The 11,021-nt window shown below is 39.3% G+C and overlaps 1 protein-coding gene and 1 pseudogene across 3 annotated transcripts in view; one reads left to right on the top strand and one right to left on the bottom strand.

Annotated features, from left to right (window-relative positions):
- The first annotated feature begins 1 nt into the window (after window position 1).
- On the top strand, window positions 2-631 carry LOC137769105 (splicing regulator RBM11 pseudogene; annotated as a pseudogene).
- Window positions 632-2,808: 2,177 nt separating this feature from the next.
- The window catches only part of SLC18B1 (solute carrier family 18 member B1), a 31,016-nt gene continuing 22,803 nt past the window's right edge, over window positions 2,809-11,021 (bottom strand). For all 3 annotated transcript variants that reach the window (XM_068550965.1, XM_068550966.1, XM_068550967.1), the window contains 6 exons: window positions 10,333-10,424; window positions 8,380-8,475; window positions 6,605-6,679; window positions 5,811-5,904; window positions 5,662-5,714; window positions 2,809-5,436 (listed from right to left, as the gene is read on the bottom strand). In XM_068550965.1, the coding sequence (XP_068407066.1) occupies window positions 5,370-5,436; window positions 5,662-5,714; window positions 5,811-5,904; window positions 6,605-6,679; window positions 8,380-8,475; window positions 10,333-10,424 (477 nt within the window). In that variant the 3' untranslated portion in view covers window positions 2,809-5,369. The remainder of the gene's footprint in view (window positions 5,437-5,661; window positions 5,715-5,810; window positions 5,905-6,604; window positions 6,680-8,379; window positions 8,476-10,332; window positions 10,425-11,021) is intronic.

Genomic DNA, 11,021 nt, shown 5'->3' with positions numbered 1-11,021 from the left:
TATGAGCTGCTTCTTCAGTTTCTTATAAGCTGGGCCATTAACCAAAGTGACTATATTCAAAGATAGAGAAGAAAAGCCGGAGTCTGCGTTTGTCTGCTTTGACCACCCAGAATCCAAACCTTATGCTTTGCTAAATGGAATTTGTTCATATGGAAGATCAATTAATATGCAGCATCTGTTTGGGAGTTCTTGCTCTTCTGAATCAACTAACCAAAGTCCTGAGAGCTGCATTAAGACACATTCACCAGGTACAGGGATGGAAAAGTGTGGGCAGATCTTCCTTTCTTATGCAGTTTTTTTTTTTCCAATTAATAATGCTGTTTTACCTCAAGAATATTTTTTCTTTCAGAGAGTTTTCAGTGACATGCGTGAAATTAAGTCCTGCAGCTTCCTTACTACCAGATGGCAGTGCCACTTAATGCACAGCCCTGTCCTCACACCATTCGTGTTCCAGATCTAGAGGTTGGACCCAGCTCTTAGGAGTGGACACACCGACAACCAGGTAACTCTGATCTTTATCAGATAAGTAAATAAAAGAGGCAAAAGCAAACCAGTAATAGCAAGAGAAAACAACAGAGGAAATGAATATAGCCATTCATTTCACTTAAGTTCTGAAAGTGAAAAGTATTAGTGTGATGTTTGCAAAAAATTAATAAACAGAAATCTCAATAAAGTTGGGAGACCAGAGAGGAAGCTCTCACACCCTGCGAGGATAGCAGAGCCCACCAGGGAAAAGAAAAATTCATCTTCTTTCCTGGCAAGAACTCAACCAACGAAACACCATGGGCTGTTTGTTTACCAGAGCCCTCCCAACTTCCTTTTTCCATCTATAAAAGTGTCCTCCTTCCCTTGCTGTGTGGGCACTTGTACAAACCCTGAATTGCAATTCTCTATTGATTCTAAATAAACCCATCTTTGTTGAAATATCTGGCTGTCTATTTGTTTCAGGTCAATATGTTCAAATGAAATATATACCTACACTGGTTTTAATTCTCAAAAGAAAAAAAAAAACCCTATTCATATTCATCCAACAACTGATTTCATGGCTGTCATTTTTTTTTTTTTTGGCCTCAATGGGCGGCATGTGGGATCTTATTTCCCCAACCAGGGATCGAACTGGTGCCCCTGCAGTGGAAGCGCAGAGTCTTAACCACTGGACAGCCAGTAAAGTCCCTCATGGCTGTCATTTCTGAAACATATAATAATGTGACTTAACTGATTTGGTATTCAAATTTATCTTAAATGACAAAAACTTAAAAATGATAATAATGTACTGCTTTTTGTACTTGTGCTACTGTTGACCATGATCAACCAGAAATGCATTTGGCTAATTTTAGTACTGCTGATGCAATTGCACTAAACTATAAACCAGAAGTTATTACTGAACATCATGCTTTCTCAGATTGTCACCTATAAATAAACTGGGATTCGAAGTGGAGCTGTGGATTTTCTGAAAGAAACTAGTGCAAATATTTTAAGAGTTGCAAGTTGTTCCTAATGAAAAACTGAATAAGCAGGCTTTTGTTTCATTTGTTAATACTTTGGATAACATTTTACTTTTTCTGTCTTAAGTATGTTGTTTCTTACTCTCCTGTGTGTTTATTTCACAAATTGAGGACATATGACAGTGAGACCAAAGGAAAGCTAACTATCATAGTCTTTGGATCATTCCCTTTTGCTATGATCGTATATAAATAAAAGATATCGGTTTTACTTCTCACTTATTAATTGTACTTACTGAAAATTAGTTGGCTATGTCAGTATTTATTACCCACCTCTTTTGCCAGCTAGATATGAGAAGGTATGTTTAACATATTTAAATCTTGATAACTTAATAAACAATAGAATATTGCATTGATGTATGATATTTAATATTTATTGTCCAAATCAAATTTCCTATGTAAAATATATGGGTTATTTGGGGAAAAAAACTAATCATGCAATTACCATACAACTCAGCAGTTGTATTCTTGGGCATTTATCCCAGAGAAATGAAGACATCTTCACACAAAAACCTGTACATGAATGTTCATAGCACCTTTGTTTTACCCACAAACTGAAAACAATCCAGATGTACTTCAATGGATGAATAACCAAGCTGTATGTTCATACCATGGAATACTACTCAGTAAGAAATGAACTATGGACACATGCAACAATGTGGATGGATTTCAAGAGCATTATGCTGAATGAAAAAGGCAATCCCCCAAAATAACATACAATAGGATTCCATTTACGCAGGATTCTTGAAATGACAAAATTACAGAAATGGAGAACAGATTAGTGATTGCCAGAGATTAAGGAGGGAGTGAGGGTGACAGAAAAGTAGCAGCATGGGCAACTGAAGACTGGGAATCTTTCTTTATCTCGACTCTACCAATATATCCTAGTTAGAATATTGTACTGTTAAGTGTTGCAAGATGTTACCACTGCGGGAACCTGGGTAAAGAGTACAGATGATCTCTGGGTATTATTTCTTACAACTGCATGTGAATCAACAATTACCTCAAAAATTTTTTAAAAGTTTAACTGAAAAACTGATTTGTGATTTTAAAAAATTTGTCCTTTTTATTTTTCCTTGGGATTAGTCTGTATGTCATATATGTATAGGTTGCAATGTGACCTTAACATAAAAGATACTTTTTAATTAATTATAATCTACATTCAGTCTCATTTTTTAAAAAGTGCTTTTAAACTGGGCACTTTGTTACATTCAGATGAATATAAATATATATAAATATAAACACACAGATTTCCTTTGATAATTTTGACCTACCTTTTGGTTTCAAAAGGTTCAAAGTTCTGCTATTGTTTCTCATATTTTTAACTTTTTTTTTGTCATTTATCTTAATACTTCAAAATCATAAAATGAGGAAGGGGCAAAGTTGTTTTTGTACAAAGCGGCTTTAAATACACTGGTATCCACAGTAGGTACTGACAGCGGCGTGTTGGGAGGGGGAACAAAAAGTTCTCTAGCCAGTAAGCCTGGAATCTTTGCGTTGACCTTGAACTAGTCTCAACAGTCAACAGCCCTGGTAACGGTAATAGGCTGACGGTCCTGAGCGACGCCGGGACGCCTGGACGCCGGGTGCGAGCGGTGAGAGCTCGGGCGCCACGGCCCGGCTTTGAGCTGCTGGATCCCCGCGGTGCTTTAATAGCGGCCCCACGTGGTACAAATGGGAACTACAGGCATTCGGCGGCATCCTCGGCCACTGGGCGGAGGAGGGGCGGCCCCGCATTAGCCTGCATCCTGCGCCCAAGGAAGGAAAGCCCTGGAGAGGGGCCAGGACGATTTAACCCGGGAAATCGGGGCCTGGCCCTTTCCGCAGTGCACACGAGTGCAGGGGGCTGGGGTCACACTCGTCCTGGTGCCGCTCCAGTAAGCGGGTGACAGGCCACTTGTGCTTGGCAGGCAAGGGACCAGCCTCTAGAGCTCTCAGGGAGAAGGGACTTGGGGCAGGAGGAGAGTGAAGAGTTCATGGGAACTGTGAGTATTCAGTTTTGGGAATTAATGCCAAACAGTCTTCCGAAACAGTCCGTGGTCCAGCTGCTGTCCATCTTCTCCAACCTGGGTATTGTGATCCTCTAAATTTTATTTATTTTTTCCTTATGGTGGTGTGAAAGGGCATGGTTTAATGTGCCTCTTCCAGATCTGTTTCTCTCCCATTCTTCCCCATTGCACTGAGAGGCACCAGCTGACCACTCATGCCCTCAAGGCAAATCCTAGGAGTCTTCCTGAATTTCTCTCCCCTTCGCTGTCCATCATCAGCAAACCCTGTTGGTTCTACTTCCAAACACATCCTTTTCTCTACACTTCAGCACCACCTTCCTGATCCAAACCATTAATGTCTCTCTCAAAGCTTCCAAAGATCTCCCTCCACCCCTGGTAATCCACATCCCCACTCACCTTGGCCATGTAAACACAATGACCTTCCTGAAATATGAATCAAATTCTAGAATCCTCCATTCAAAAGCCGGCTCCTCTCCCCTGCCCAAATTCCTCTGTTTACTAGACTCCAGCCATGTGGGCCACAGCCTTCTCTTTGACCATGTCAAGCCGTTTTGCACATGCTAGGGAGGGCTCTCCCCTCAGAATGGCTGCCTCGTTCTCACCCTTCAGAGCTCAGTTCAAGGCCTTATCTAAATGAGGATCCTCACACCTAATCAGCTCCAGCCGATTACTCTTTCATATCACCAGATTTTTGTTTTTGTTTTTGTTTTTCATCAGAGCATCTCTGCAAGATAACTAGAGATTCTGGTATTTATTTCTTGCTTGTCCCTTCCACTGGAATATTAGTTCCATAAAGACTAGACTCTGTTTATCTTGATCACAGCTAAATCTGTAAGATCAAGCACAATGTCAATTCAGAGAAGGCATTCAATAAATATTTTTGAATTAATAAATAGATAAAAAACATTTCTTCTACTAAAAAGGGGGGTGGGTGGGTAAATGGGGCTACTACACCATGAAAATGGATCAGGAGGTATGAGAGTTGCACAGCAGAGATTCACTCACTTCAAACAACAGCGTGGATTTTACATGAAGTGAGAGGAACCCCTTCCCTAACATAGAACAAGCATTCCTGTGGGCTCACTTGCTCTGGGAATGGGATACATCTATTGGGAGTATGTTTTTTTTTTTTAAAAATGATAGAACTAAAACAGAGACATTAAGGGAAATGAATAATATTATACCAAGCATTATGTATAAATCCAGATCCTAATTCACAGCATATTACAAAATTGGAAGTGTTAAGTAATATTCTTGTATCTTTCACACAAACAAAAGTTTTAGAAGAGCTGATGGCCAGGGTATGCAATAGAGTTTTTCCATGGTAGGCTGGAATTTTGCCTTTTGAACAAAAACAAAAAAATCTTAGGACACAGAGAAAGCAAATATTTTAAAAACTGATTTCACAGTAATTATTCTGTATATTTTGAGTTATCTTTATATTATTTTTAAGCATATCAAATCAATTCATTTCTTTCCCTGTTAATAAAAGGGGTACAGTCACAGAATCAGTGCCCTCAGAATAAAAAGTAAACAGAGGAAACAGGACACCTAGAGTCAGTAACAGCCTCAGGGCCAAGTCTGGTCACTCAAAACCAAAAACTTTTGTTGATTTTCAACAACTCTTCGCATACTTAAGGTTTCAAATATGGCTGGTTCAGCAGGCCAGCTCTTCAGGACAACAGTATGTGCAGCCCAACACAGGATCATCCAAAACTATGTTAACAATTTCAGGATGCTGGTGTGGAGTTCATGGAGTTTTGTGTGTAAAAATTAGGAAAATCCTTCCAGCAATGAAGTTCAAGGCCAGGAGCATCCATCTCCCAGCCCCGTATCAGTAGGGATTCCTAACGTAAGGCTACGTTTCATCAGGCAAGAGAGCAGTCCGTTCCTCCTCTGTGCCGAGGATATTTTGAAGTTTAGATCTACGTGGAAGGAAAGAAGAGGCCAACCTCAGTATTTCTCACCTTAAAAAAAACCTCAGTACCTACATCTCTATCCAACTATTTCCGTAAATGTGTCTATCAAGTGACGAGGCTCAGAGTGCCCAGAAATCTCCAGGGTGGAAGAACGGATGTAAAATGGTGTTTTTTTCCCACTCCCACAAGCCAACTTTTAAAGGAGAAAAAAAACTCAAGAGTTGACCATACCTCCTTCTTCTCCTTGAATGCTCCAATAGATAAAACAAGCCCATCACTAGTCCCTTTAACACAATGAAAGGTACTGGTTACTGTCAATTATCCAAGTCACATTTCTCCATAAACATAAGGAAAATGAAAGTAAAAGACTAATTACTCACACTTGTCAGAGCCCAGAGACCCTGTAGAGCAGCTGCCCATTCAAAACCAATTTTCTCATACAGAAATCCCCCCAGCGTTGGTCCTAGAAAAGCACTAACAATGAAAAGAAGAAAGAGGATTACAGTGCAAAAAAAAACGTTACTCCTTATAGGCTGCATGACCACTTCAATTCATTATATTGAAACTATAAACGCTAACGAAAAAAGCCAATTCCTGGACAGAGCATTAGGTGTAAGAAAATAATTCTACCTGATAATGATGATTGCTTAAAATTTTTAAACAATCCTAAAATTATAACTGCTTCTGAAAAGTTGGTGCCTTATATGAAAAATTTTAAAAGATGATATGCATTCAAAAGAACCTTTATATTATTCTCTCTACTCTTCTAGGTATTTGTATTTAAAACAACTCAGTACATACTTATTGATGATAGCTACATGGGCAGCATACAGTTATCCCTCTGGTATATAGTAGAGAGTTAAAAATAAATACACAAATGAATGAATAAATGAATACATTTTCAAAACTGAGACAGGCTCCTGTTAAAGGAACTTTAAAATATCACTTAAATAAGACAAAGTATATGAGACCATTTTGATTATGAATTAAAACTGCCGGTATAACCATTGATCTTGAAGTCAGACAGCTGGATTAGAACTGCAGCTCTGCCCTGAGTGAATTATGTGCCTTCTGGCAACTCATCTGACCTCTCAGTGTCTGAATTTCTTCATCTGTAAACTGGAGATAGCATTTTCCAACTTACAGGTGTGAATGAAATTCAATAGCTACTCACCCAACTGACCACAATGCACCAAAGAGACCTGACACCAGTCCCAAGGTACTTAATCCTTCTTCAAATCCATTTTCACTGCAAAGAGAAACAAGAGTGTGTCTGTGGTTAAAAGGGAAACCTGCGTGAAACAAAAGAATAGTGTATGGTATAAAAATAAACCAGGGATAATCTGGATAAACCCAACAGCAAGAACACTCCATTTCTAAAATAAAAAGCTAATCTCATTTGAAGATATCACTATAGTAATATTTCCTCCAGGGTTTTCTAAAAATACTTCTACTGCATATATAGGATACAATATTAAGAATCGTGACCCACTTGCATTAAATGTTTATTAAAGTATATAATTAACTAAGAAATTCTTCAAATGAGATGAACATGTAGAGAGAACGATGGGCAACCTTTAGAAAATACAGAGGCAGCTCCTTATTCCTTTGAGACTTGTTGAACTGACAACAGCAGAGCCATCAGTATTCTCCCTGCTCAAGTTCACTTTGTGTTCTTCATCATTATGCCTACTAAACAAAAGACTGATGGCCAAGTGACAAAGATACATTTGGTCTTCTTCCCCATTTCTGGCACAGAGCTCCTAAAATCCGTGGACTTTCTTAAGTGATGAAAGCCATAAAAAAAAGTGTCTTTTGTTATGTTAATGAGATGACTTTGGGACTAGCACCCACGTTGCCTGGAGAACCAACACGTGATTACAGGCTTGGAACTTTCAGCCCCACACATCCTTCCCCCCATAGAGAGAGGGGGTGGAGGTTGAATCAACTGTCAATGGCCAATGATTTAATCAGCCATGCATATGTAGTGATGCTTCCATAAAAACCCAAAAGGACTGAGTTCAGAAAGCTTCCAGCTTGGGAAGCCAGAATGCTTCCACGTGCCACCGAGCTGGGCCCCAAACTCCACAAGGACAGGGCTCTGTTGCTTGGGACCTTATCACCCTATATATCTTGTCATCTGACTGCTGATCTGTATCCTTTAATATCCTTTGCAGTAAGCCAGTAGCTAGTGAGTGAACTGGTTTCCTGAGATCTATGCGCTGCTCTAGCAAATGAAGAGAACCCACGGAGGGGGTCGTTGGAACCTCTGATTTACAGCCAGTCGGTCAGAAACATAGGTAACAACCTGCACTTGAAATTGGCATCTGAAGCAGAGGGCACTCTTGTGGGACTGAACCCTTAACCTGTGGGATCTGATGTTATCTCCCGGTAAATAGTGTCAGAATTAGTTGAACTGCAGGACACCCAGCTTGGTGGGGTGAGGGAGGAAAAACCCACACATTGGAATTGATACTAGAATCCATTTACCTGGTCACTCTGTGCCCTTGTGTGGACCTCCTCTATGAGAGGGAAATGATGCTGAGGGCTTCCCACTGTGCTTTGGCTTTTTTTTTTTTTTTTTAATTTATTGAAGTATAGTTGATTTACAATGTTGTGCTAATTTCTACTGTACGGCAAAGTGCTTCACTTATACATATATATGCTTTGGCTGTTTAGAAGTATACCTATACCGAGGCGTAAACTAAGCCGAGCCTCTATCCACAACCCATTTTACCTATCATTGTATTAATATTCCTATATATTATCATTTATATTATTGTATTTTTGCTTATACTATTTATATCACAATATTGCATGACATGAAATCATGAAGGTTTAGTATTGAAAAAAAATATCCAACATCCTACAAAATTGAGAAATTCAAGAAAGCTTGTGATGTTTATTGCTAATCACAATACAGTCCTTCAAGCCATGGAAGTAACTTACTGTGCACAACTGAGAATCTCCGGGAAAGCTGGAATTAAACTCATTCCAGCAGAGATACCATTTATGACTAGTATCAGCACCAACAACCAGAGCTGACTGCAAGAGAGTTTTGGAGAAAAATTAACATTTAAAGAGACAACAAAGCTTCACGCCAAGGAGGGCAGGCAGGATCTCAGAGAAGTTCGTTTCACAGATGACATGACTAGTCTGGTTCTTATCCCCATCTGATCCCATTTTGTTCAGTGAAAGCATCTTTTAACTCCTTACATTTCTGAGGGGGGAAAACGATCAATTTATCCTGCTATCCCAATATCTTTGGTCACACATGTCACATGCCTAGAGTCAACCTGCCTTCTTATCACCATGTAAAAACCTTTCAAAGTTGGTTAAAATGTCAATGTTAATGTTGCTCCTTCAAGCACTTGGCTTTGAAATTCCACTGACTGAAAAATGGCACAGAAGGAAAATGGTAAAGGAAGTGACAGGAACCTGCTATGTGTTCCATGTCGGGCCCTACATCAGTTACTTCATATCCATTATTCTACTGAATCATTGCAGCAACCCTGCCATGTAAGTCTGTTAAAAATGATTAAGGAAGACAATCTAGGTAATACAAACAAACTTTATTTAACACTTCATGAAGTGGATGGTCTCATTTTGGAGAACTGAAAAATGGGATGGAAGGCAGGAAGCTTTTACAGGATAAGGAAAAAAAAAACAAGGAAGAGAAAAACAGGTAATATCTGATTGTCTGGGGCTACGCAGTCCATCTTGTTTGGGGTGAGCGGCCCACAGTTGGTGGCTTGGCGTTTGGGGGTGACTGGGTGACTGGATAGACTGCTTTTCTGGTCAAGAGGAGCATTTACAGGGACATGAAAGTTTTCTAAGTTTTGGTTTGCTGACATGGCACCCTGGGCTGGAGTCACTCTATCTTGAGCCTAGAAAATTATTTCAACAGTACTCTTATCGGCTTTTTTGATGGATAAGAAAACTGAGGCTCTTGGAAGTTAAATGATTTGCTCAGGTTCACATACCAAGGAAGGGGCAAAGCCCAAATACAAACCCAAATCTGAAAGACTCTGAAATCATTCCTTTTTCCATATCATGTTTTGTCCCAGAGGTACCTAAAAAGCTCTAAGTAGCTCACTTTATTTTAGCAAATAAATTATAATAAACAAGCTTTATTAAGCAGCTACCATATGCTAAGGATGATACAGAAACAAAAAAGATTTAGTTCCCTCCTCAAGGGGCAAGAAGGAATAGAAAAAACAAAAGTATGTTCTAAGAACTATCAGCTAAAGGTAGATTAACAAATGCTACTTTTAAAATAAAGTACAGGACGTCCCTGGTGGAGCAGTGGGTAAGAATCCGCCTGCCAATGCAGGGGACACGGGTTCGAGGCCTGGTCCGGGAAGATCCCACGTGACGCAGAGCAACTAAGCCCGTGTGCCACAACTACTGAGCCTAAGCTCTAGAGCCCACGAGCCACAACTACTGAGCCCGTGTGCCACAACTACTGAAGCCCGCGCGCCTAGAGCCTGTGCTCCGCAACAGAGAAGCCACCGCAAGGAGAAGCCCACACACTGCAACAGAGAGTAGCCCATGCTCGCCACTACTAGAGAAAGCCCGTGCGCAGCAACGAAGACCCAACGTAGCCAAAAATAAATAATAAATTTTTAAAAAATTAAATAAAGTACAAATGTGCAATTGAAATACAAAGGGAATATAAGCATTTTTATAATTTGATTCAGATTTTATGCATTCCTGTTTGCCTAGACCACTGCTAGCATCCAGTAATACTGTCAGTAAAACAAACAATTCAATATAGTCCTAAATCTGGTAATTATTTAAATAAGATTCAAAGATACTAAGCATATCAGTGTTACACCAAAAATTTTTAAAATAATTCCTAATGTTATTTTGCCACAAATTCAAAAGAAGAAAAAAAATTACCTCTTAATGTGCAAGAATGGGGCAGGTCCTAAGAACATGTAGCACCCTGCTGTGATTAAGTTTCCAAAAACGAGAAGCCATTTCCTTAGATGCTGGTAAAGAAAGTCCACAGAAACTCTTAGAGGTAAAGATCTTCCATAATTTAGGAAAATAAAGAAATCATTGAAGAACACAAGTCGTGATATTAAAAAATCCAAATACATTGGAGAAAACAAAATTTTACATGTAAGAGAAAACAGGTAGATGGTAAACACAAAAGCAAGTGCAATATACCCCAAGACAGGGGTTGAGCAAAGGACAAGTATTCCATGGAAAGGGAGTGTATGGTAGATTTTGCACATGATAAACTGTTCCAAATATAACAATTTAAAAAGCAGTCACCACAAGGAATGACCAAGTAGATGCACTATCTAGAAAATTCACATTATTAAAAAGTACCAAATAAAATGTTTCCTTATAAACTACTCAAACGCAGGCTAAAAATTATAGGGGTACGATATCTGTTCAGTTATATAAGGCTATGCCTTAAAACTAAGTTACAAACACTGTTTAAGACACTTGCTTTTTTCCACCTGGACTACCAAGTAATCTCCATGTAATAGGTCTTCATAAATATATACCCACATCTAATTAAGAGGGGAAACACAAAAATAAGCACTCAAGTCATAGAAGCTTGAGACCTGGCTAAC

Source organism: Eschrichtius robustus, chromosome 9 (assembly GCF_028021215.1).
Source record: "Eschrichtius robustus isolate mEscRob2 chromosome 9, mEscRob2.pri, whole genome shotgun sequence".
Taxonomy (NCBI): Eukaryota; Metazoa; Chordata; class Mammalia; order Artiodactyla; family Eschrichtiidae; genus Eschrichtius; species Eschrichtius robustus.
The sequence above is the reverse complement of the archived record's forward strand: the minus strand, read 5'-3'. Positions and strand labels throughout refer to the sequence as shown.